This window comes from Cariama cristata, unplaced genomic scaffold (genome assembly GCF_000690535.1).
Source record: "Cariama cristata isolate BGI_N322 unplaced genomic scaffold, ASM69053v1 scaffold16260, whole genome shotgun sequence".
NCBI lineage: Eukaryota > Metazoa > Chordata > Aves > Cariamiformes > Cariamidae > Cariama > Cariama cristata.
In genome coordinates this window covers 46,877-74,144 of record NW_009596568.1, presented here as the reverse complement: position 1 = coordinate 74,144, position 27,268 = coordinate 46,877, and the positions used below count along the sequence as shown (strand labels likewise).

Genomic DNA, 27,268 nt, shown 5'->3' with positions numbered 1-27,268 from the left:
TAAAGGAGCAGTTTCCAGAGTTAAATTACCCATTTTTTGACGTGTTCTAGGAACTTTCTAGAAAAGTCTTCTGTTCTATAACTCTTCCAGGAGGTAACTGAACTGGCTTCTAGAAGCATATCTGAGTAAGGTCCTTATAAAACAATAAATTGTAAAGTATGTGGCATGATTTCTCTTACTATGCTGTCAGCTGAAAGTACTTGTTGCTGCAAATTGCACTGTCTTCCTCAAGTGCTAGAGTATAATACTAATGAATGTTTGAAAGGGGAAAAGAGGATGTAGGAGTTGACACCTCTGTGTAGGAGAGGTGGGGAGGAATTAATGGGAAAGACAAACCCTTGTGCTGGTGTACAATGTGCTTGTGGTACCAGAAGAAAGTTGGTCAAGTTGCCAGTTTCCATGGTAAAGCGGAGCCCCTGTAGGGATATCCTTGTTGCTCTGAGTGTAGGCTTGGGAGTTCAATGTATTGGAGAACTGTAAATAAACTACCTCCAGTCAGTTTTTTGATGCTTTTCAGAACTGTACTCGAGTAGATAGTGTGTGTGGCGGGGGGAAGTGGGGAGAACAGGGTGCTGCCTCCTGAAAGCCATGTGTAATAGATGAGCTTTGACAATTGCTGAGCATTCATACCAATTTCTAAATGGGTTTTTTCCTGTGTGTTTTACTGGTGCTGATCTTGTGTTTTCCAGCAGCATGATACTTTGAATCATCCTACTTATCACTACCCTGCTAAATACAGCTTTTGCTTAAGCTTTTGCAGCAGCGAGTAGTTCACAGCATTCTTACTGCTGTGGAAGATGAAGATGGGGAGGGGGACCTGGCGGCCTTCCTGCGGGGAAAGAAGGGAGGGTCTCTTATATTGGGTCTTGGTTCTAGATGCCTCTTGCTGCTGTTCCCTGTGCCAAGTTAAAAGCTCTGGGGAGCAAGGACAATCACCTGGGCATCTATACTGCTGCAGACTGCTGGCTTGCTTCCTGGATTTCTTCTTTAGGGCTACACCAACAGTTTGTCAGCAGGCAGGGTCTTGGGTTGGTGTGTTCCAGAGTCCTCTCCCAAAAGGCAGGGTTGGTGAGGCTGCACGATTTGGGCCACTTCTGCTCTCACACCATTGTATGGAGTAATCAAGTAGCCTTACTTTCCTCACGTACAATTCTCATGCCATGCTCCAGGGCATGCAGTGCATTCGACCAGCTTGATGTAATGTATTTCCCTGGTGACTGTGGCAGAGCCCTCATGTCACTTCAGATGCTTTGGTTTGGCAGTTGGTGGGTTAAGGGACAAACCTCGCTGTCTTGGGGCCACAGGAATACTGTGTGGGCCTCAGTGAGAGCTGGGGCAGAGTGGTGTAAGCATGGATTTGGCCTGCTGGTTCTCAGGTGATGTTTAACTTAAGTCCTCTAGGCTGGATGCAACAAGTTTAGTCAAGTATTGATTTCATCAGTTTAATAGCATCATAAGCTAGACATCTTAGACCAGTGCTATTTCAACACAGTGAGAAGTATAGTATAGAATACTGAGTTTCAGGGAAAAATGTGGACTTAAAGATGCTCTAAATACTGAGGCATCCAAGTAAGATATGAATGGGCTCTCTACTACTGCAGTGCCACTTTTGCCTTGCCTGATTTGCATAGGCTGATTGACTTGCTGTGTTGCTCTCCGTTTGACGTGGTGTTTGTAGTGGTCAGGTGTAGAAGTCTCCCCTTCTCCCTGTAGCTATGCAGGTGCTGCAGCCTTGCTTTCCTTGTTCCCTGTGTACTGTGCTTCACTGTCTGCCTCACTGATCCAGCTGTGAATGGGCTCCCCAACAGAAATGTGGTTAACTGCCAAGGTTTAGTTGAGCTTGAGTTTAATATCAAATTACTGTTGTCAGCTTAATGTTAAATTGTATACAAGTGTTGCCAGTTCAAAGTTACATTTGCTAATGAAGACTCTTAATCCTTATGAAATAAGTTCTCAAAGTTCTAATATAATACAGGCTTGGAAATAGCTGAGCTTTTAAGAGAAGTTACCCAGGAGAGCATACTAAACATAATAAGGAATTGCAGTTTGATACAGTCTCAAAACTGAAGAATGAAGAACAAGAGTGCACAGAAGAGCTGAATATTAAGAGGGCATCGTTTGCTTTGCAAGTGGCTATCTTTTCTGGTGCAGTGTTAAATGTAAATTAATAAAGAATGGTTATTGCTTTTGGTGTATTCATTGCCATTTGAACTCCAGTGCATACTGGATTTATCTTCCCTGGGAATTACTCACTTTATCTAGACAACTTATTGTGTGTAGCCGTGTCAGTTAAAGTAGTTTTCTGTGCTTTGCCAGCTCCAGTAATCTCTGAATTGGGGAACAGTAGCATGTGCAGGAGAACTGTGTCAGTTTTGGGACCTTAGCAGTTTTATTTTCTTGAGTTTTCAGGTCACTTGAACTGCATATACTTTTTAAAGGCAGCCTTAAACAGCATATTTCTGTTAATGTCAGTTGATATAGTTTCAGTTAACTGAAACAAATAAGGGTGTGGACACCTAAACCAATAGACTGGACAGTTAAACTGTCCTTACTCCTCAGTATGAATAACTAAGGTAGCAGGACGCATGTTTTGTTGATATCCCTGCTTCTGGCTCTCTTTAAAGAGGATGCTTATCTAAAACCTTTCTCAGTTCCAAACAGTTACTTTCCGATTTGTGCAACTGGGATTTGCTTCTTAACATCTGATGTTCCCTGTTGTTCAGGTGGCAAGATGCAGCACTCATAGAATTGTTTCAGTAGTTGAGACTTGTTTGCATGCAAGCACAGAAAACTGGAGTACTACCATAGAAGACCAGCAGGTATGCAGGTACAACAAGTGGGGCCTTGTTACACTGGGGGCTGCTTTTCACATGCAGCTTTTGTTCCCTAATGGAAAGTAGAGGATCCCTCCTCACTGAGCTTTTTTCTCACTGCTTTTATGGAGGTGAAGGTGTGGCAGATGTTTTCTTTTGAAAACAGGAATTAAATTTTTTTCAGGAAGACAAGATGCAGGAAGGGAGACTTTTGAAGAAAACTTCATTTTTTTAGTTTTTTTCTGCTTGTTTGGATTGTGAAGTAATCTTTGCTATATTTTTATAGGTAGAAAATGGAAACTCTATCATCATGGTTCTTAAAAACCCTCCTCCAGATATTAAGAGCTGCTGCTGAAAAGCTGCATTCACATGCATTTTGCCAAGCAGACAAGCATAAAATAATAAAAGCCAGCATAGCCTTTCCTCTCAGCTGATTGAAGCTAGTAAGTCTTTTGTGGGTTCAGCCTTGGCCTGCTCCTACTGCCTTAATGCCACTAGGCTGGTTGCTTTTCTGAATGTACACTTGTATTGTTTGCTGTGTGTTTAAATCTTTACAGGCATTTTAGTGTATTTTGGGTGTTCATTTCCAACCAGATGACTTTTAAGCAAGGTATAACCAACCTGGATCTGTGTTGGCTTCTTTGAGAATTCTGAATTTCATTCAAGATTGTTTACCATAAATTAACTGTCTGAGATTATCAGCCAGATGCTCAGAACTCGAATTTTTGTCCCACTACACTGCTCCAGCCTGGTGCCTGCCTTTTGTCTCTGCCTTGCCACAGGTGTCAGGACCCTGCTATTCCAGTAGAGGTGACAAAATTTGACAAAATGAATGATGGTTCTGCAGCATTACTGTCTCTGTATTCTAATGCCATCGTATTGCTTATGATAAGTCTGAAGCTGTGCTTTTCAGAGCAACCCTCCTCTCTACCTCTCTTTGCCTCCTACCTGAAAAAAGACCCCCGAATCAAAGGCAGTAACATCCCCTACTGTGAGGAAGTATTTCAAACAGTCACAGGGGAAGTGAAGACAATGTCATCTGTCAAATCTTATGACAGCTACTTGATTCTTGTAGGAAAGGAATTTAAAAGAGAACTCAAGTCATGGGACAAGCAATGTGTTACTTATTTGTGTCCATTCCATATATGTCCTGGAATATGGGAATAAACTGATAAAAAGGTGTGTTTTTTCTAACAATGCAAATGTTTCTGGTGCTGTGCCAGATGTTAGAGAAGTTAATAACAGTGCTGTCTCATTGTGTCTGTCTCTACCAGAGCTATGAGGGCCTGGAGCAGGTCTCTGGAGTTCACCAGAAACATTCTTTGTCACTGAGTAGTTGCATCCAAAACCTGCTGGAGTGACCAGTGCTTCCATCTAGTGAGCTCTTGTCTTTGATCTTTCTCTCTTTTTAAAACAAAACGAAACCCCAAACAAAACACAAAAACAAACAACTAAAAAAACCTGGAAACAAAGAAAAAAAAATCCAAACAAAAACCTAACCCACCAAAACCTGGAACTGAGTCGCATGTTAAAGCTCTTAGTTCTTAGAATTATGCCTGACTATTTTTCCCTCGTTAGGCACATTATAAAATAAACCCCTGCTGACATGAAAATCATATAAACAGAATCCTGGTAGGGTTTTTTCCAGAGCTGTCCTTTACAATAGCCATTCTGTTTATGGCAAGTACCAAGAGACTCTAGGAGAGGCACACAACTAACTTGAGTCCCTTTGGTTTAAGGGGTTGTAAAGTCAGAGAGAAGTGTTTAAAAACTCTGAAGCTCCCTAGAGACCTGGGGAGGGGAGGGGAGGGAGTGTTTATGTCTTGCTCTTTTTTTTTTTAAATTGTTTAATTGTCCTACTTGTGCCTTAGTCGTGCTGATGGGAATATCAACTTAGGCTGCAAGATACCGTGGTCACTATGCAAAGTAGGAAGTTGCCCACATATCGAAAGTACTGAACTGTGTCAGGCACCAGTGAGTGTGGCACAGCACCCTAAAACGTGCATGTAAAGCCTTTACTTGCTGAAGGTCAGAATAGATTCCTCTGCTTTAATTTGGGCAGGAGTACAGTAGAATGAGTTTGGTTCTCCCTAAACACTTTCTCATATAGCTTGTATAAGAGAAGCAGAAAGTGCTTTAGAAACGTCTTGAATACTGAAAGCACTCTTTATTCTTCTAATGAACTCATAAACCTGGTCTCCTAAGTGGTAGCACTCTATCTGGTAGTAAGAGACAAAAAAAGAAGAAAAAAGCATCTTTGTTTATTCCTTGACAATTTTCTGTTCATCCTTTCATCAAGGTAAAATAGTATGTTTTATTTTATGCAGCAGTAACTTCCTGGTGTGTGGGGAAATGCATGTTTTAAGACTATTCTGTGATTTTGCTTAATGGCCATTGGGAGCACGGAGGTTTCTGGTCTTTTATCAGGAGCCATTGTGAGGTAGACATCCGTGGGCAGTTGCTGGGAGGTAGGGAGAGTCGCTAAAAGACTGTGGTGGTCTGCAGGTACATGGCGGGGGAAACACAGTGAGTGTGTGCGTTTTGTATAGAAATGCCTTTCCTGCCAAAGGCAAGAGCTGTGCGTAAAGCCTTCAGGAAAGGCCGAGACTTCCCAGACACCTCTTCTGAAGAGAAGCGGGTGTTCTGTCAACTGTAAACACGTCACTGCCACAGAGCACTTCTGTCCAAAGCCAGCAAGTGTTTTTATTCTTGAATTGCTTCAGTCAGTTTCGTGATTTTATAATTTTTGGTAACTGTAAAACAATCATCTTCAGATAACACTTAGAGAAAATCATTGATATTCTCTGACTGCACCTAAGGGTATTTGCTGGCCAAAGTTTCCACAGCCACAGGAGAGGTGGAGTTCCTGCTGGGGCTGACAGTTTAGGAAAGGAGTTCTGGAAGGGACAAAAAAAAAGGTGGGAGTGGTGGGGAGATGAGAGGTGTCCTCAGCTTTTTGACTCAACAGGAGTTGGTTTGTGTTTTGCCTTTGAGGCTGAGTGGGGCGATAAGGGCAGACAAGCAAAGGAATGGGCATTCAGAGAACTGTATACAGCTTTGCCTGGAGTTTCTCTGTGTTGTACTAATGAACTTCCATCCCTGAATACCTTCTTTCTTTGGACTGTTCCTGTTCCCATCTCTTCCTTTGCCCTGTTCTTTCAGTGTATTCTTCCCCTCCCTTTTATGCAATCCCCTTGTGGCCTTTGTTTCTCTTTGTATTCTCCCCTCCCCAGTATGGAAAGGATGTTGCCTCTGTTACTCTGTTTTTATTTTCTTGTGTCCTTTCCCCATAGCCCTTATTTTTTGTTCCCAGTTCTTGAAGGTCCTCTGTTTGTCCACTTAACACCTAGCATGGTGAAACCTTGCTCTTTAGTCTTTAAATGCTCCTGTAACACATACAATATACAGTGGGAGTTTTGTCTGTCTTGCATCTGTATTCATCAATGAGAGTTCGCTGCTGTAATTTCTGTGCTAGTCAAAACTGTCATTTGCTCCAGGACACTTACTGTTTCTGACGTACAAATTTTTTTCAGATTTGAAAGTGAACACTGTCTCTGTGAATACTTGCTATAAAGTTTAAACAAAAAGAAAACAACAACACCCCCTCCCCCCCCCAAAAAAAAAAAAAACAACCCCAAGAAGTGAGAAGGAAGATATAGGGGAAGGAAAGTGTTGAGCTGTTTTCTTGAGGCTTGATTTCAATTAAAAAACAAAACCAATACAGCACACTTGATCAAGCAGGCCTTATTTAAACAGCTGAGACTAGATGGTATATTTTTCCCCTTGTACCATAATTTTTCTGGTTTAAACACCCTGTTTTGCTGCCTTGCTGCCTCCTGATTTTATTAGTTATGTAGTAACTGGCATGCTCCTGCAACTTTGCCGCGTGGTGACTTTTGAGGAAGACCGGAGTCTTTGTAACTGCCAGCAGTTACAAATGGCTAGAGAAAGAAACATGCATTCTGAATTTAATAGAACTAATTTCAGACTTTCTTTCCTCACTAACTCTGATTTTTGGTAATAGAATCATCATCACTGTGTCTCAATTTTATAGCTTTGCCAATTTGAGAATTCACCCTCATGGACTAGTGTTGGTGGATCTGCAGAGCTACAATGATCATACAGAAGGAAGAGAGGAAGTTGATCAGGTATGAGTGATACTTATCTCACTAGGCTTATCAAACTGCCTGGGGAGACCCTTTTCAAGTCTATCAAAATATATCTTGGTAAAGGACTTTTAAATGCCCATGTTAGTTCAAAACGTAATGCTTACAAGTGAGGAGTAGTAACACCTACTGTAGTTACATACACATATGAGTGTGTGCATGCACACACTCTTGCATGTCCTGAGCCTCATGTTATTTGCTGTAAAGTTGTAAAGGCATAGCAGCCTCAGTGAGGGCTCAGGTCTCTTCAGGTGCCCAGGACAGTGAGGGAGAATTGATGCTTAACCTGCAACCTGGTGTGTTAGCATATGAATCTTTTTCTTTCTCTAATCTGAGAGATGGAGAGCCTCTACGTTCAAACATTTCATCTTCCCTGATATGAAGGCTCCAGAAACTGGATATTGTAGGGGAACAGGTCACTGCTTTGGCAGGAATGAAACCTTACAGGTTTCTTATGTTCCCTCTTTAGCTGTGCCTGAAAGATCCGGTTATGTTATCCTGTGGGACAGTTAAACGTGGTGATGATAGCTGCTACAACATGCACGTTCTTGCTAGTAAGGAGGCTAAGGTGACCAGCTAGTTGCTCCTGGGCTTCTAATGTTACATTTCAAAGCCTTTCAGTGCAGGTGCTACTTCTTATTGTGTTCCAGGTAGCCTAATTTAAGAGATATTTCACATTAAGTGATCACCTATAAATTCCACCTTTCTTATTTGCTATTTTTTTCAGCTTCTAAACAAAATAGAAGAAAGAATGAAAGAATTGTTTCATGGTAATATAAAAAGGGTGAAACGGTAAGTTCATACATCTACTTCTGTGTGTGGCTTGTCTGCATAGTTGCTAAAGATAATAAGCAAATTATGCTTTGCTGTACTGCAATGAATAGCCTGGAGTATGAATTTATGCATGTGGGGTTTTTTTCTCTATTTTAAAACTGTTTTATTGCAGAATTGAAGATACTGTGAGGTTCATCATTTTGTTGAAGCTTCATCTTTGGCATTGTTACTTTGGGCAAGGATTATTTCTTTAATTTGCTGCAGTGGTTGCATGAAATGGTGGGAGAAAATGCAACTGGGAAGTAAGAGCAGACTGATGTGGAAAGGGTGGGGAGCTGAGGGTGGCAGGGGGATAGGTCAGGGCATGAACTGTATGCTGTGGGCCATGTCCTGCAGCTCATGGACAAGGGTAGCAGGGCTGGTGATGGTGACCAGGGCCAGCCCCAGCCCTGTGACTGCCAGGCTGGGCTGTAGCTGTGTGGCAGCTCTGAGACCCAACTGGGTGTTGAGGATGGGTGAAGGACTTGGACAGGCGTGGGCAGAGCTGCAGTGTAGCTCGGGCAGGGACCGGGGCGAGGGCTGGAGCTAAAATGCAGCTTAAGCCCATGGAAGAGGTCCTGCCCCCACAAGGTTTCCTGCAGCTCTTTCTCTCCCAGCCCTGCCCCTGTTCTGCCTCGTGGCACTGGCCTTGGGCACGTGTGGCAAAAACCCCGGGGGAATCTGTGTGCCTAGGCCGCTGCCAAGAAGATGGAAATGTTTTGTAGCCATGTTTTTTAATTAACTCATACTGAAAGAGGGAGGCTTTGCAAGCCTTCTGTCATTTTGTTTTACTTAAACACAAGGTTATATAGTAAACTGTGGGGATGATAATTGTGGCTGGCTGCCTGCTACTGAAACAGCATTCATGCTGGACTTGCCCAGGGATCTGGAAGGACACAGCTCATGTTGGGCTTCATGGCGTCGGTCTGGCTATGACTGGCACCTTGAAGCCAGGGAACCCTTACTGCAGGCATGCGCTTGCTGGAGAGTGCAGCAGGTGCCTTAAAGAACATAGTCTGAAGTGGAAATGGTTTAAGGAAATTTAAATAGTACTGTAAAATCAACAAGATTCTGTAAAGCTAAGGACCAAACTACAAAATGAGAAAACAGCTGAGCAGTACTATAGCAAAGAAATCTGAAGGCTACATGATGCCTCGAGTAAAGTGGTAGCGATTTGAAAAGTGGTGTTACCTTGAATATTGTTTTTTTGTGTTTAGCAGTGGTATGTAAAACAGAGGTAGTTATCTTGTTTTACTTTGTCCTGGTAAAGCCTTACCTGGCACACAGTGTGCAAATACAGATAATCTTGTGTATATGGGGGAGAAGCTCTCTCTTTGAGGATATTTGAGTACTGAAATACAATATTGGAAGTGGAATCACTGTAATAGGAACTTGTTGAAAATGGATCAGGAAAAAGTCTGCCTGATGTGACCTAGATTAATTTGGTTACCTTAGTATATAGGAAGATGAACCTCCTAGAACAGTGGATTTGGCATGGATCTTGTCACACACCCCTCAACTTTTTTCTTTTTTTTAAAAAAAATTGCTTTGCATCCTTCTGTTAGCTTCACACATGCAGCTCCACTGGAATTAATGCTGCTGGAGAAGTTGTTCCTGCCTTTTTGTCGTCTTGCCGTAGTGAACAGCTGCTCTTGCTCTTGCTGTGTGCTGCCATCTTGCGTCTCGCTGAGCGTGGAAAATGTTTCGGGAATGTGTGTTGAGAATCACTAGTGAATTGAGAAGAAGGTTCTCTGTGTCTGGTCTTCTGCTACATCCTCCTCTGGGGGATTTTAAAAAAAAAAAAAACACCAAAAAAAACCAAACCAAAAAACCAAAACCCTTAACTCTGAAGTGTGTGTGGGAAATCTGAACTCTGTGCCTGCACATTTTGCTTAAAATGGAATGCAGTCATTTTGATCATTCACTGCCATTTCAAATCTAGTTTGTCTTTACAGGTGAAATACTGATTTCAACAAGATACTACTATAGGGAATTAAAAAAAAACAAACAAAAAACCAAAAAAACCCCCCCAAAAACCCAAACAGTCTATGCAGATGCTTGAACCACTTTTAAAGCTGATACCAAGGATTGTGCTTATATACTGCAGGGTGACCTGGCTCAGTTTGAAACACTAATAGTTCACTTTTTGTGTTTGTGTATGTATTTAAAATATCTCTCAGTACAACTTTAGGAGGGTGAGATCCACTAATCTCAAAGAAATGGGATTCTTAGCTGAGCTAAAGGTGGGAAAAATTTTTGTCATGTTTTTTTGTCTGTGTTCTGCTTTTATATTGTATCTGTTTCTAGTTGTGAGCTGATTCTTCTGCAGGGGCTGGTATGTTATATAAATCCCCTCTCTTAGGGTAGAGATAGATTCATGTGCACATTGTAGAAGTTGTACATGAAGAACAACCATTTATATTTCATCTGTACCTTAGCAAATTATGTTTACTTAACATATGGCTGATAGGTTTCTTATACCTGAGTGTTAAATCTTGCAAGTTTTCCTAGATCCCTTTTGTAAATATTTATTATGATGAATCCAAAGGATGCTTAGATGGAATTTTTAAAAAAAAACATTCTCAAATGTGTAATCTTTTTCTTATTTCTTTCTAGATTGCCAGCCATTTTGAGAGGAGGTGTCATTGATAGATACTGGCCCACAGCTGATGGGCGCCTGGTGGAGTATGACATAGATGAAGTTGTTTATGATGAAGATTCACCTTTTCAGAATATTAAAATTCTGCATTCAAAGCAGTTTGGGAATATTCTTATCCTCAGTGGGGATGTTAGTAAGTATTGACTTGTTGAGGATCTGTTGTGTGAAATTGTAGGAAGTATTTTCTATCTTGCTATGGCACAGTTTTAATAGATTACTAAGGATTGTGGTTCTGATGTTGGAAGCTACATATATGCATGTACATATATATCTGTTCCTGTATATAAAGTATTTTATCTCATGTAAAATCTAGAGTACAAAAAAGATTTCTTTTTCCAAAGTCACGGTCTTTGCTGTGGAAGGTGGCACAGGAGAATAGAAGTCAGCGTTCTCTAGCAGAGCTTACTTTACTCCACTTCATATGAGCCTTTACCTGTTTGTTGTAAGTCCAACCCGTTGAGGGCTTTTCTTTGACAGTAAAAGAAGCTACTTTGTTGGTCTTCAGACTCAGTGGAATTCTAAAGAAATGTGAAGTAGGAGCTGGTGTGTGTGTGGGGGGGATAATCCTGCTGCTCCCTTGATTCTCTAAGGGAATTACCTGCTTGGTGAGATACAGGACAGCTGTATCTTAATCCATTTAGCTGTTTTGTTGGTGAACATCTTTTGACTCTGTCGTCTTCTAAATGCTCAGTTGAACTCTAAATTAATCAGAAGAGTGACCCAACCTTTAGGAGAGGGTCTTTATATGTGGTACTCTGTGCCTGCTTGTCCTTGTTTGGCTTTCTATTTGATCTTTGTAGTTTTGAAAGTGAACTTGGGAGAAGGATGGGCTACTGTTCTTTTAAGCTGGATAAGTGCTGTTTGCCAGGAAAATCTAGGCATTAAGGAGTATGCTTTGTAAAAATCTGAGAACTGAGAAGTACTGACTGACTTAAATGAGGGAGATTGCTATGTAGGGACAGAATACCTAATTTCAGTGCAATAGCAGAGTGATTAAGAAATTTGACTATAGTTATTTGAAATCACCAGAAATACCTCTAACCATTCAGTTAGCTTTCTGCAACTGTCAGGGGGCTTCTGTAGAGATGGCAGCTGAAAGTGTTGTTATCGAATTCATTAGCAAGGTGTTTTCTAATTCGGTTAGAATTGTATTTGAAATCACCAAATTAGATATTCCATACTTTCAGCCAGAAATTTCCATCAGTTTCATATGAAGATGAGGTTTTGCTTGAACATTGTCAGAATGTGCCTCAAAGGGGAAGTATGCCATTACTTTTTAAAAATCCCATGGAAGGCAAATTACTGCTTTGTGTCATTTTGTTATTGTGCACTTACAAGCAAAGTGCTGATTGCCAGGCAGAATGATAGGATATGCCCTGATGTGCTCCTGTGCAAAGCTTTGCCCCTGTAGCTCAGTTCTGTCGTTACAGCTTAGGAATGCTGTTGCCCGCTTTGAAGCTAGTGGTGAACAAGCCAGCAGAAGGCATGCTTCAGGAACCTTCAGCAGGGAGGTGTTAACTCTTTCTTATGCTCCTGTGCAGGGATCTGCTGGGGTGCAGCTAGGCTGCTCTTTCTAGTTGGGGTCCAGAGCGTGCTTTCAAAAATCTCCTGACTTGTGTCTTGCAGCAGTAGTCTGAGGTAAAAACCCACTGAAGTATCAAGTGTGGGCATCAAGTCCTAGGTACTGACAGCTTTGCTCTACAAGTCTGCTTCTCTTGGCACGCAGTACTTGCAATGGCTACCTCAGCATTAGCTGAATTTGCATTGAGAACTAGAGAAATCAAATCCTGTGTGGGATTTGGAGGAGGATCTCATTTGCTTTGGTAAATCACCAGCCTCCTGTTACCTGGACCATCTCTGAGAGCTGGGTTGTTTCTGCTCTTGCTTTGGTCTGTATTGTGTCAACTTTGGATTAATACCCAATAAAGATCAATTATTGAGAAGAATTAAAGATGTAATGTTTCTGTCCAACTCTTTCTTCCTTCAATTCAGATCTGGCAGAGAGTGACCTGGCATACACTCAAGCCATAATGGGCAGTGGAAAGGAAGACTACACTGGCAAAGAAGTGCTAATCCTTGGAGGTGGTGATGGAGGTATACTATATGAGATAGTCAAACTGAAGCCAAAGATGGTTACGATGGTAGAGATATCCTTTGAGAAATGACTGATCATTTGTTTCAACATTTTTCATCCTGTGTTTTTTGCCGATGTCTTAGTATTGAGCACAATTAACTACTAGGTTCTGATTTGCGTGAGGGGATAGGGTCTAAAATGAAGTTTCTTTTGTCAGCTTGGAGATACCCAGTGACTACATATTTGCGTGTCATTATGTAGCACCTGCTTTCAAGTTACCAATCCATACTAGAACTCTTGAGTAGCAATTTACATAAAACTGGAAAGGAACACTTTTGTCATCAGACTGATACCTTCTCTGGTAACAGAAGCCAAGTCTGTCAAGTCTGTGGTTTGGGTGGAGTTCGCCTTCTTAGGTTGTTCTCTTTATCTAAAGAAAGCTATAGAACAGTTAATCCATAGAAGCAAGAAAGCTTAATCACTAGGAATGTCAGGACTTGGTGAATTGTGTTGGTGGCAGAATGACCAGCTCTTGCCCTGTCTTAAAAATACTGATACAAATCAAGTTTTCAATATTCTGTAGCTCAGATAGTTTGTAATATAAATCACTGTTAACCATATGAAATGTTGACCATCCTAGGTTTTGGGTTCCCTTTGCTAGGAAGTAAAACTAATTGTTTTAAAAATGTAGGTTAAAGTCTTAACCTAGTTTAGCTTTATGAGGTTTTTAAATATGCCATCCTATTGTTCACATTTCAAGCTTTCACAGTAATGGTAACTTAAGGTACCAGAAATAATAGTTAAAACCAGAAATAAGCCATTCCTAAACTCTAACTGGATCTGGAGGGGAATGCATAAGGTTGGCTGTTGCAATATGTATACCAAGATACACATCTTACTATTCCTTTGTGAGTGTCACCTTTTTGAGAATTTTTTTTGGAAGAAATGGAAACTGTTACCTGTATTATTTCTGGAATGTAGAATGCCTTAACCAACTTCAACATTGACCAAATGGTGATCGATGGGTGTAAAAAATACATGCGTAAAACATGCGGAGATGTCTTGGACAATCTGAAAGGAGAGTGCTATCAGGTAACTTCTTGTTTTTCTTTCATTAGAAATAATGTTATATAATATAGATAGATACACACACACACCCCTAGTCTGGAAGACTGGTGTGGTATAGTTTTGGGGAAAAGTCTTCTGATTTTTCTTAATTTTGGGAAGGATTTTTTCATTTTTTATGACACTTCTAAATTTTGATAGCTGGCAGTGGAATTTGCATTGGAAGTATATATTAGTGTCAGAATATTTTAACTCTCCACCTTCAAACTCTTTTAAAAATGATTATATATAGCTCTTAAACATTCTCCCATTTCACATTCCTTATTGCCATAGCTTACAAATAAAGAGGAAATAGCAGTAAGAATGCAGTGTTAAACATCATTCCTTAAATTGATGAAGAGATAGAAGAAATGTGTATTTAAGTTGTCTTGCACTGTTGAGAACATCTGAATTTGTAGTACACGTTTGAAATTATTTTTTAATTTGTGGGCAAAATCTCTTACCAATACACTGCTAGTGTATTAAAAAAAAAATAATTTATGCATGCCCTGAGTTAAGGTCTTTCTGTGCTGTATCTGACAGTTTACAAACTAGCCCAGGTGTAATCTGAGTTCTTCACTGGAAACACTTTCTTTCTGTTTTCATTACTGCTCCTTAAGGCTTTCACAGATAGTAGTTTACAGGTGTGAGCGGAAGAAAAAGCATGCAAAAAATGAGCAGAGAAGTCACGTACTACTTTGCTTAAATCAGCGGCCCTTCATACAAATACCTTATTTTACTCATGTGTTGAGGGACTGCTAACTGTTGTTACCATTTGGTAGGTAGAACAGTGGTCACCCAGCAGGTGGTGACAGCTAGGAAATGCAGTCCTGTAGTGCCTATGTTGTCATTGCCATAATTCCTACAGCTGTTCCTACTTTTTATATTATGTAAAAAGTTGAAAATGGAGCCTAAAATTAAGTACATATTTAATTTTGTACTTTTCCCCTTCTCTTAATTCCTGTGATTCCGCATTTGCTCCTTTTACCTGGTCAGTTTTAGGGGATTTTGAGGACTAGATACAGTATTTTCGTTCTTACAGGTTCTGATTGAAGACTGTATCCCCGTACTGAAGAGGTATGCCAAAGAAGGGAGGATGTTTGATTATGTAATTAATGATCTGACGGCTGTTCCAATCTCCACATCTCCAGAAGAAGGTTAATCTTCTGATTTATTTTACTAATTTTTTGAAGATTTTCTGCATTTCTGCCCCTCTACTGCATAATAGTTCATAGTTTGCAACAAAAATGCTCTGATTTTTGCCTTTTTAATAGCAAATCTGAGAGGTAAAGAATGATAGTAACACATGTCATCTTTGAATTTTTCTTGAATGTTAGAAAAAATCAGCAAGTGCCTAAAATTTTTTTAAACTGTAGTCTTGTTCCAGATTAGTATGAACTTGTGTAATTCTTGAAGGTATTTGGGGAGATCACACTCCAGTAAATTTTCCCTAGTCTTTAATTTCTTGGAAAGATCTAGAAAATTCCTGTGAAGAAAAACATGAGACTTCTATCACCATTGCCGTAGTGCATGAGTTATGTGGGGTTTTTACTGTTGTTTTTCCTTGTTGGCTTGTTGTGATTATTTTTAAAGGTATAGGATATCTACTTTTTAAACAGTAGATAAGTTGCAAGTCTTGAATATGTAATAGTGAACAAAGCCAGTGATGTGCTGTTCTGTTTTTAAATCCTACTCTATGTGCAGATTCCACATGGGAATTTCTGCGGTTGATTCTTGACCTCTCAATGAAGGTCCTGAAACAAGATGGAAAATACTTCACGCAGGTATGATATCTGGCTGTATATGTATTGCAATCTGTGTTTTTCAGGTAAAAAGAAGGAAGAGGACAAAACCAAACCAACCAACAAAATCTAGTAGCAAGCTGTTTTTCTCCTTTTAATGACTCATTAGGGATTTTTGTGTGAAATTTGGGCTTTGCTAACTGACTTGTCTTTTTTCATTATTTCAGGTGAATTTGTAGCGCTTGTGTCTTTGAATTTAAAAGCATAATTTCAAGAATCAACTAGGCATACTACAGAATATTTTAGCTTTCAGCAATTCTTGGAAAAGCAGAATAGATGTACTTTATAAAACAGATACATGTTCTTTAAGCTAATGTCTCCAGTTGTAGAGTGTAAGACATGAAAATTTGTCATCCATAAAGGTGTAAGAATTTGACATAGGTGCAATACGATGAGAAAACTAGTCATTTGGGAGTAAATACTGTTTTTGCTTGCTATCCACTCCCAATGCAAGTCACTGGTTTGGCTTCTGCAAAATGGATTTTGAACATTTGAATGTTTATTACAATGCTTGGCATTTTCTGAAGTACATTATAGTCATAATAATATTTTTGTCCCTGTGTATGAAACTTTTAATGCAACTCTACTTAAAAATTAAATAATTTAAGATTTGAATGCTTACTACAGTATAGCCACCTCATGGATGATATAATTGTAGTATGACTTTCATCTGAAGATACTTTGTGTGTAATACTGAATTTGGAATGCCATAGAGCTGTGTGCCATTGTACACAAATGTGTCAAGACCCAGCAGATGGTTGTGTGAAGTATAAGTCTCTGAAGTCATATTTCTTTTGTCATGCCTGTACCTTAACTAGTCTTCTGATGTGTGGAGCATCTAACTATGACATTTTGAAATAACCATGTGAAGATCTGAAATAACTTAGCTAAAGTTATGCATTTGAACTCTATTCCTATCAGCATAGAGTTTCTGAGGTGTGTAAAGGAACTGGTTTACTGTAAAATTTGACAACTTCATAAAGAAATGCAAAACTCATAGAATGAGGCTTCTGGCAACTTTCATGTGCTGCTTTATTTTAAAATGCTGTGGTTGTATGGACAAGATAAATTATCTTGTGGTTGAAATGTAAGATATGACTAATATGGTTGTATCACACTAAATCTTAATGGCTTTTCTATTCTGTTGATAGTGGAAATATTTGACAGACTTTGATATTGAAAGGACACTGCATCTTTTGGACAGAGCAAGCATTTGTGTTGCAGCTGTCATACTTGTAACATACACAGTGAGACGAACTGACTTTATTAGGAGGGATGTAGCTGACTATGAGGATGGATGTAAATGTTTGCCTGCAGACAGGTACCTGTCGGGCTCTGCAGAAGTACTCTGGCTGGAGTGGTGGCTGTGCTGCAGCCAGGGTACCAGGAGGTGATTTGGTGTCAGCTGGAAGCAGTGGTGGTTGAGCCTGGCACAGCCCTGCTGCCTGCCCTGCCCTGGTGGGAGGAGGTGACTGGGCTCCCTGGCATCTCTGCTTGCACAGGAAGCAAGGACAGCAGTGCTGAACTGGCCCTGGTGGGTTTAAGACGTTGTGAAATGCTGCAATATTGGTTTCACGGTCCCAAAGCAACGAGGTGGGACATGGCAGGATGGGAAAGAAACAATATTAAAACTGAAGTGGCTTGAATTTGGACTTCTGGCTAACAGGTAGCAGTGAAAGGGCTGGAGTATAGAAGCAATGTGCTCTGGCAACTTAGTCGTCCTGGGGATGCTGAAAAAAGGAAAATTAATATTGGGGCAAGCAGCTATCAGAGCTTTTGATGTATCTACTGATACACTACCCAGCCCATCAGATGGTCTGGGTAGCCTCTTCCCCTTTGGGCTGATTTTTAAAAATAATACAGGAAAACCCTCAGAAAACTCAGCCTAATCAGAGGAAGAACAGACTTTTAGGGGTGCTTTAAATAAAATCAGCTGTCTATAACTTTCTTTAAATTAGGTTTTGAATTAAACTAATTGAAGCTGGATGTCCAAAGGGTTGGGTTAGACTATGGACAGAAGTTCAAAATGACCACTGCCGACTTTGGTAGCTGAGCTTAGTCACAAACTGGGAAGTCATAAGTGGTTTTGAACACTGTGCTAGCTGTTAAATGCTAGGGTTTTTACCTCTGTTGGAAATTTAAGTTCCTTTTGTTCCAACTGTCTGCTTCCAGGATGCTTACCTTAGGTAGCAGGCTGTGGTTTACTTGCTGAAGGAATCACATGCCTTTTAAGGCAGTCGTGTGTTTTTAAAATCCAGGACTTTGTGCCTCCCCACCCCAGGGTTTCTTGAAGTGCTTGTCTAAAACATAAAATACGTTAAATATCAAGAAAAGCAACTGAGGGGAATACCTACTTATTTGTTGGAGCCTGACCTTTGCTATGATGAGGAAATGTCTCATAGGACAGATGCTGCAAAAGGGTCACTGTCCTGTTGGCCACTGGCCAGTAGCTACAGTGGCTTCTGCCCTTGGCATTGTGTTGTACTAACACTTGAAACTTCTGTCCTCTGTGGTTTGTAGCCTGTCCTCTGATAGTTCTGCTTGCAGAGGTTACCTTGTGCGTCGTCTTAGTGTCAGTTATTTCAATGCTTTACTCAAAAGTGGAATTCTGTTCACAGAATGCGAGCCTTTCAAATACTGTATTGCTGCCTGACTCTCTAAATACCACTGCTGGGAAAAATAAATGGAAATGCTCATTACCTCTTTATTGACCTTTGCACAAATTTTGGAAAATGTTCTCTTCAGCACATGAATTATCAGCAGGCAGGGTCTAGAGCTGTCTAACTCTAGGTATAATTTATCTGAGATTATCAAAAGAATTATTTTTTTGGCGTGCTACTCTGAACGCACCAGGCTGTTCCTTCGAGATGCCGTGGTGATCCTCAAAGGGGTCTCCAAAGGCTAATGCAGAATATGCTGTCACCACCAGGTGGAGACTGGTCACTAGTATTGACTAGCCCTTTGTTAACAGTTACCGGTTCTGCCCGTGAAAGGTTTTTCAGCCTATTTATTCGTATTCCCAGGGGATGCAGGAACATACGTGGCCAATTTTAGGATGAAGAGGAGGGACCTTTTGCCTGTTTCCACTCTGGAAAGATAGAAAGTGCAGTTTATGTATCTCATTCTCTGCTGCTGTAAGTCTGTGCTGAAGTATATCGGGGGGCGGGGGAATGCCTCCATACTTGCTCAGTGCGTCCACAAATAGTAATCGCAACGAGAACAAAAACTGCCTTGTATGAGTAACAGCCTTGCTTTTCGTGTCCTTGCTTTTTTAGCTGCATCATCCATATTGAGAGTCTTACAACCTACGTAAGACCTGGACAGAGAGGTGAACTTTAGGACCTTTAGCCTGCAGAACTTGCAGCCCTGTCTGTAAGACTTGAGGCTTGTTTGCAAAATCTTGTTGTTGAACATAATCCCACTACTCTGATGCTTCAGGGTCATGTGGCTTGTGCTATTTCTGTTCTTCCTTCTTCTGAAGCTGGTGTTTGAAGTGTTTAGGAATGTAATATGGGTCTGGATCTGAGGTGCTCAGTGCTGCCTTCTCTAAGGGGAGCCAGGTACAGGGGCAGGTTCCCAGCCATCGTAGCGGAGAGGAGTCGGGGTGGTGAGGAGGGTGTAAGAACTTGGTGTATCCATCTCTAATGGACCTTCCCAGTGACTTGTTTCTGAACATCTTAAGTGTCAGTGTTATTGGACCTTCTAAAAGCCAGTATGATTTTTAGATTGCCCAAGTGTTTTGTTTTTTTCAACTTCAGTGAAATACATGTAGATACTAGTGTGATGTTTGTGTGTTTTTTCTGAACCATCACTACTCTGTGCCTTCCAAGTAGCACGTGAGGATTCACCCAACAGCTGGGAAACTGCTCTGTCAGATGCAGAGACTGATTGTAAGGTTGTAAGGTCTCTGTGTCGGTGGATTACGTGTAGCTAGGACAATGCCTTTTTCTGTGCTACGTTTTTGCTCTGCTGATCTAATCCTTTGAGGTTGAGCAGGCTATCATTTTTAGCCTGTTTATGAAGTGGACCTTTAAAAATACCTCTGAACAGGAATTTGTTCCTTCCTAGTCTGGGTCATCCAACCCCAGCAGGATAGAAACTGTCTCAGACCACTCCCGGTTTTGGGTTCCAGTAAACAGCACTAACTACTGGTGCCGGGGATCAGATGTCTCCCACACGCAGATGTGGCCCTTCACCAAGCTGTCACTTCCTGACTGCTCTTTAATACAGCATGGCCCTGCCCTCTAAGTGTCCGGACCACCATGATGTTGCTCCATACTTACACTCCTTTTTTTGGCTGCTGTGTGGGTTTCCTAATTAGCACTTCCAAAGAGGGAATGTACTTCTCCTTGACTGCCATGTGAAAGGAGGCTGGAAGAATTGATCCATGTCCCTGTGTGAGCCTGTGTGATTTCTTGGCAGTTTGGGAGTCTGTAAGGGACAGATGTTTCATTTCCTTGTGTTACTGAGAGTTCAGTTTTAAATTAATTGATCATTTGGCCAGCGGAGATCCTTCAGTCAGGTTTGCCTCCGTTGTCTCCTTAAAAGCCATCCCTGTCACCCAAAACTCAAACCTAGCTTTGATGCTAGGTCTTTCATACTCTATGTATCTTGTTGCTTCTTAGTCGCTCTGAAGTGAGAAAGGGAAAAAAAGGAACCCCAACCTTGGCTCTGTTCAACTCTATTTTGTAATGACAAGTGCCAAAAATAGAAAACCCTGTTAAATTTAAAAAAAGTAAACTTCTCTGGTATACTATCACAGACTAGGGTGTCCAGTAGCAGTGACATGTAGAGCAAGACATGTAAGAGTGATGCATAAGAAATGGGCAAGGATGGAAATGGACCCTTCCATCTGCTTTCAGGTCACTGGTTTACTTTCTAAGGTTGGAGGAAGCATAGTGGCCTTAAATTCAGCCTGTAACCAGTTGATGGACACATCCCCTTTATAGGTGGGTAAAGTTAACTGGAACTTATAGGGTTAATTTAAACAAGCTATTTCTTTACTACTTATTTTAAGGAATGTTTTTTATTGTCTGCCCAGAACTGTATTTAAGTTTGGGCATTGTGCTGTAGAAACCTGAAAACTAAACCCATGGCGCTATAGAACATATGCCTTGTGAAAGTCCAGAATTAATGTTGGGAGATAGGCAGGAGCTGTTGACGTGCTTGCACGCACTTCAGACTCAGACTGCAAAGGCTGTGAAAGAGTTCAGGAATTGTCAGTCTTAAACAAGATCTTATAAATACAGATCAGTTAATCCCAAAGTTTAGAACTATCTCAAATACTTTTGTGTCAGGTGCTTGTTAAGGAGAAAAAGTTTTCAGCATTCCTCCATTTCTTATCTTTAAAATTGTTTGATATAGAGCAAAGATTAAGTAAGGGGGGGCAGGCACAGGAGTTCGGTAGGGTTTTTGTATATGTTGAAAATTGACTGAACTGTGGGAGAAAAAAGAAAGTCTGATTTTGCTTATTTCCCTTTAGAAAAGGTATAATTGAGTCATCAGATTTGAACCTTATTAAACACCGTTCAGTATTATTGTTTGAGAATATGTTGACTGTTCAGAGCAAAAAATGACTTACTCTACCACATAACTACTTTTATTAGGCAGAGGGAGTTAAAATGAACACAGGTTATTAAACTGATCACTGTATTGCATTCTGGGCTTGGTTCCCTGTGTCATGTTTTAGCAATACAAGAACATCTAAGTGTGATTGACATCGTTATCAATGCTAGTCTTTAATAAAACTGGTCACTTCTTACAGAAGGGTGTTAATAATAGTGATTTTTAAATAACTTTTTTCTTTATTGAAATAAGTTCATCTAAGTTTTGTAGATTTGATTTTTTTGAATTCTTAGCTTTTTGTTGTATAAAGCTAAATAATTACCAAAAAAATGGTAACTGTGCAGAGCTATGAAATCCTGTGGTGCTTGTCCACAAGGAGAGGTTAATAGAACAGCTGGGCGGGATATCTGAACCTTTAGGTAAAATCTTGATTTGGAGATTGGGGAGTTTTGGGTTTGAAAAGTAAAAATTGCTTATTGGCCTGTCTCATTGTTCCTGTAATTTGTTCTCCACGCTGTCTGCAGTGATTTGTCTCTTGCTGGAGAAAGGGGAAAGGATGAAATACTGAAGCGACAGGTTGGGAAACTGTGGATGCTTTTATCTTCTTGTGTATCCTGTCAGACTTCCTCTGTAATAGTGGTATACTCCATAAATAGAAAACACTGCTAGGTAATTTGACTCAACACACAGGTTGTTTTTTAGCTTTCTTCTCCATTCAGTTTGATGTTGAAACAAAATTATATGTTTAGTAAAGGGTGGCTGAACCAAATAACCGCTACAGTCCCCTGGATAATAACAGGTTACTAAACAAGTACTACAGTAGTCTTTTCGTTGTTGTGCTTTGCAGTTGTGCTCAGTTAGTGTTCATCTCTCTTACCTTTTCACAAACCTCTTGTTTTCTGATACCCAAACCAAATACAGTATATTCAATATAAAACATGTCATCTTTGTTTACCAACTAAACAAGTAAATGCTTGTTCATGGAATATGATCAGAATGATAATCAAACATGTTTTATGCAAGTTCTTTTGAAAGAGAGCTTTCAAGATTTTTTGAAGTTGTGTATAGGATTTTTTAGGTTGAGATTTTTCTTTTCCACTTGTGAAAACTTGAGCACAATGCAAAAAATTCATTGAGCGTGATGCAAAAAATTCAGAGGAAGAATAGTAGGATGAAGTCTCTTCACTTCCTCTGGAAATAAAGATGTTTTAAATACATTGTGGGAAAAAAATCCTACCAATAAGAAGTAGAAAAAATAGTTTAAATCCCAAAGTCAGAATGTGCATTATACACTTCGTTTCTAATTATCATCTGATGTTGTTATGAGGAAAAAGCAGTGTAGATGGAGCTGTTCAGACATACTGTTTTCAAATAAGATCTCTGCTTGTTTTGGCCTCTGCCTATTGTACATTCTTTTTAAGAGCACAGGTAGTATTTGTTGGTCAAACTCATCTTAGTTCCTTGCTTTTTGAAAATTAACTTTCTGTTGTGTCTGTGTGCATGTAATTATTTTAAAAATCTGGGAGCACCAAAAAGCAGAAGTTACTGTAAAACACAATTGTCTTAAAGACTGTTCTCTTGGAGTTAAAAGCATCACAACTTGTTAGCAGAGCAATGCACAGGTGTGAAATGTAGGTAGTGCAGGCATATTTGAAGTATTGAAGAAATCCTTTGTTCTTGGGGTCCTATAGAACTTGACCTTCGTTTCAAGTTAGAAATCTTAAAATATTGAATAAGCTGTGACTGAGAGCGTTATAGTTTTTAATTAGATCTATCTCTTTTTCTTAGTTGAACCATCTGCATTCTTTCAATCGGATGCAAGTTACACGTGTTATCTGAGGGCAGGAAGGGACAAGATACCTTATTCAGTAATTGGAAAAAAACCAAAAATATGTGTGTGTGCATGCACAAACATTTCCAGGAGTCATTCAGAGTAGAGAGAAGATACTGCCATTCCATAAGCAGAGTCTACTGCTTTAGGCTTTCTTGTTCTTGTCTCTTTCTTGCAAAGTTCAAGGATTTTAAAGATCAAAAGCAGTGTGCCAAGAACCGTTAACATCTTTCCCCTCGACCAGAATTGCAGAATGTCTTGTCTCTGTGCTGTGCCACAGCAACAGTACATTTGTATTTGGTGGGTCTTTAGTCAGTGTCTTATACCTGGAAAGCAAAAGCTGAGTAGCTTGTATACCATGCAGTGGTGACTTTGTATACCATGTAGTGTTCAACTTTACTCCATTTTAAATTAGTGTCCAAATAACTTGTATTTGCCACACTCTTAAGATCATTGTATTTGAGGTTGTAAAGTATCAGCTAGCCTACTCATGTAGCAAGAGGCAAGAAACCTGACAAGAAAGGGCTTTTTTTAATTAAATTTGCACAACTGACATTTGTTGCTGGGTAGTTTGTGTTCAGTCTGGTGTTCTGTGGGCTCACTTCTTGCTGAATCTTCAAACCCATTAGGGATAATCACTTTCGTAATTAGAGCTTTCTCTATATGGGCGTCCCAGGTGTATATGTTGCAGTAACTTCTGCTTGGACTAACTTAGCTTTGAACAAGGTTGTGCTTGTAAACAGGAGTTCTTTTTTTTAATTCCTCACCATTTGTAATCCTTGATGTGTTTGTATTCCAGAAATGATTTGTTTAGGCAATATTTGTTTGGAAAGGAATACTGTGAACTCAATGTGTCTGATAACTTCATAGTTGCACTGTTAGAGGAAAAAATAATTTAAGCACTGATGTTTATTTTGTTCACAAAAGGATACTACTAGTATTCTTAGATGAGATTAAGACACGGGTCCGAGAAAAAAAGTATCATAGGAATCACTTCCTTTTTGGAAGCATTATACACAGAAACTCAAGACAATGTAGCCTGCAGCCACCAAACTTCTGTATAATCTGATTTATTTTGTCATATTGCTCTGGAAAAATCTGTTTAATAGATTGTAGGCTTTTTAATAGCACATTTAAATGTTGTAAGACCTAGGCAATGTTAAATAATTGAGAAAATCTGGATGTTGTAATACTGTTTACTAATACATTTAAACAATCGTAAAGAAAATGGTTATTGGGTAGATGTTATAGGTAAACAACACATGGTGGTCTGTTTTAACTGGAAGCCCTAATGTAATGGTTAATTCTACTAATAAGATAGATAATCCCCCCATACTTACTCTTTCTTCAAAAGATATAAATTGTTTGCTGTAGGCAGAATGAAGACAAGCTGTTCAGTATTTGCCTTGTAAATATTAAATACTAAGAACATCATGGGTCTAGTTCTGAAGTATGTGGGAGCCTTGCATTACTGTCAAAATGTATATGTTCATTTGCAATTTTGCTTACTTGTTGGATTGTAACTGGGACTTTTCTTTTTTCTTCAGGGAAACTGTATCAATCTGACCGATGCCCTGACTCTGTATGAAGAACAGCTTAGCAGGCTTTATTGTCCTGTGGAGTTTTCAAAAGAAACCGTGTGCGTTCCCTCCTACATGGAATTGTATCCTTAAAGACTGAAAAAGAGTGGAGAGTGCATATTAATAGATCAAGCAAACCTAGATTGCTTGAAGGTAATGAACTCAAGTGCAAGAAGGCAGTTCTAATTAAACACTATTACTGTTTTTTCATAGTGAATGAACTACTGCAGTTTTATTTTGAGGATAATTACAGGAATTATTTTTTTAAAGGTGCCATGAATTCACAGCTGGTGAAATGATCAGCATCTTTCAAGATCAGGCTATGTTTTTGTTAATGTTTTTGAGTGTTTCCAAGTGTATGGTTTGTGATGTAGGATAAACTGTATGGTGAGGGTAATGCTGCCTGGGAGTTCTGGCAAGGCTGTATCTTTTTCTTTTTTTCTTTCACAAAAAACATTCAAACTGACTTCATACAGATCAGCATCATCCAGATCTCTAAATATTATCTGATAGATCTATTTTTGAACATACAACTCAGACTTGATTTCATGAGGAGAAAAAGTGATTCCTAACAATCATTACTAGTTAGTGTTACTGAAAAAAATATTCCAAGAGGAGGCATATACACATTTCTCAGCAACATCCCATTACTAAAAATAATCCTTCAGAATGTCTTCATTTTGTGGATGGCAGGCAGGTTATACAAGGAGCTAGAAGCTTTGTCTCCAAGCCATTAGCTCTGGAGGGCTGTATTCATCTGCTCTAGGGTGGTTCTACTGGCTGTGTTTGCCTTGAGTGCTTACCACTTTTGTGTGATCTCCCAGGAAATGTTTCTGCAGGGTAGTGGCTGCTGTGGCTGTCCTCCTCTTGACAGGAGAGATCTTTGTGGGATCTGCTTGTTCATAATATGTTAAGTGTGTGAAACACTGCCACAGCCTTTCTTCTGTTCTCTGTGTTCATTTTGCCTCCCTTATCTGTCTCTGATCCTGCTACTGTTTAATGCTGTAACCTCCTGTTCTGGACTTCTTACTGACTGGAACAAGCTCCTCCTGTTTCTCATTGTCAACTCTCCAGTGAAACTCAGATTTGATCTTAACGTTTTCAAGACAAAAAAGAAAGTGAAAGAGGGTATGAAGGTATTTGCCCTTGTAGCTTACCACTTCGGAGAAACTGGTGAAATTAATTTTGCCTTTACAACTGCCAGGCCTCAATACAACATGTATGTGACTTGAAGTATGCATCCTCAGAAAGTCTTCTAAATACTTATTGCATTGTTTATTTGGAAGCATGCAGAATGTTTCTAAATGAATTGAGTAGCAAATGCTACTTCATTCTTTTGAAAAATGCATTTAAATGTTTCTAGTAAACTAACAGATAGGAAGTATTTTTAGCAATAAACTTATTAAAACTGGCCATTAAATAGGTATAGCAGAGGTTGAAAGTGTACAGCTTTGAGAGAAATGGGGCAGGCTTTATTAGTTCAGGAATGTTAAACAATTCATCTTCGTGGCTTCAGGTTAGCCCAAATTACTCTTACTTTTAGTTTGACCTTGGACTTCTCGTAGCCTTTTACCTGTGTTTCAGGTATAGGTTATTGCCTTTCTTGAAACTTAGATTTCCAAGTAGGTGTATGTATCTGAATGGAAGGTTATACCTACATGCTATTTCACAGATGACTGAGATGTGATAGTTTACAGTAGAATTGTGACAAGTAATCAAAAATTAGGGGTTTATTTCTTTCTGAAGAATGTGACACATTTTTGACATTCATTTTAGTGCCTGAAATCTCTTGAACTGTCGAGTCAAAAAGAGGATCCAGGGAGATTTCACTTTTGAGATTTTTATCTGCCCCATCTTTATGAGGTACCAGAAGTTTTCGGAATCAAAATATAAGTGAAAAGAATGACTTCCATTTTAAGTGTGTGCTATAAATTTTGCTTTTTTTTCCCCTTAACTGCTTATTTTCTCCAGATGGGTATTCTACACAATTTGGAAGAAACAAACTGGCGCCTGAACATCAAGATTATTTGAGATTATCCTAAATATACATGCTGCATGGAGCATATAGGCCTGCCACGTGCTGCGTATTGGCATCTTGAACCTTTAAATTATATGCTGTAGATGATCCTGAAACTTAGTCATGCTATTGATTGTGAATTCTTTAATGTTTTTTATTATTATTTTAATTTAAAAGCAAATGGAAAATGTATATTTTGATGAGCTAGGGTGTTATTTTTGAAAGTCAACTTAAAGATGAATAAGCAGCAAAACTATATAGCTGCTGAATGCACTGAACCTTTAGAATGTGATCCTTTTTATTTTTTGTAGATCTTCACAACTGATTGATTAAAAAAAGACATCTTTAGCATTTCATCCTGAAGGGTGGTCCATGGAGTTTGTTTTGGGTTTCTTTGTTTTTCTACCAGATTCTCTTATCTGTGATGCTTTTCAAGGATAGAAGGGTTTGGTTTTTTAATGAACACGGCAGTACTTCCATATAAAGAAAGACATAACTAAAGAAAGGAGGAAAAAAAAAAATCTTCTGGAGGGATACCCCAAATCCCTCATTCCAAAGGAAAGAAAGCTAATCTTAAATTTTATTTAATCTAGTTTCATTCGTCATTGCTGTGATCTCTTCTGCAGGAGGAGAATCTTTAACCTTTCACCTCATGGAGTCTTTAGCTTCTACCATATTGATTATTTGAATTTTGATACGGATTTAACAGTAGATTGTAGAGGCACTTTGAACTCTATCAGCATGAAAATTAAAGCTGGTTTTCCATCTCACCACAGTGCAAGAAATTGAGTGCAATGAGGTTCTTGTGGGTATATACTCCTGAACCTTATGGGAAGCACTAGGT

At 39.5% G+C, this 27,268-nt stretch overlaps 1 protein-coding gene across 1 annotated transcript in view; it reads left to right on the top strand.

Moving 5' to 3' along the window:
* SMS (spermine synthase) overlaps positions 1–26,872 on the top strand; it is a 28,742-nt gene extending 1,870 nt beyond the window's left edge. The window contains exons 2-10 of the mRNA XM_009706682.1: positions 6,868–6,961; positions 7,707–7,771; positions 10,409–10,584; positions 12,444–12,598; positions 13,528–13,617; positions 14,672–14,786; positions 15,334–15,413; positions 24,375–24,490; positions 26,379–26,872. Of these exons, the coding sequence (XP_009704984.1) occupies positions 6,868–6,961; positions 7,707–7,771; positions 10,409–10,584; positions 12,444–12,598; positions 13,528–13,617; positions 14,672–14,786; positions 15,334–15,413; positions 24,375–24,490; positions 26,379–26,421 (934 nt within the window). The 3' untranslated portion in view covers positions 26,422–26,872. The remainder of the gene's footprint in view (positions 1–6,867; positions 6,962–7,706; positions 7,772–10,408; positions 10,585–12,443; positions 12,599–13,527; positions 13,618–14,671; positions 14,787–15,333; positions 15,414–24,374; positions 24,491–26,378) is intronic.
* Positions 26,873–27,268: the final 396 nt, after the last annotated feature.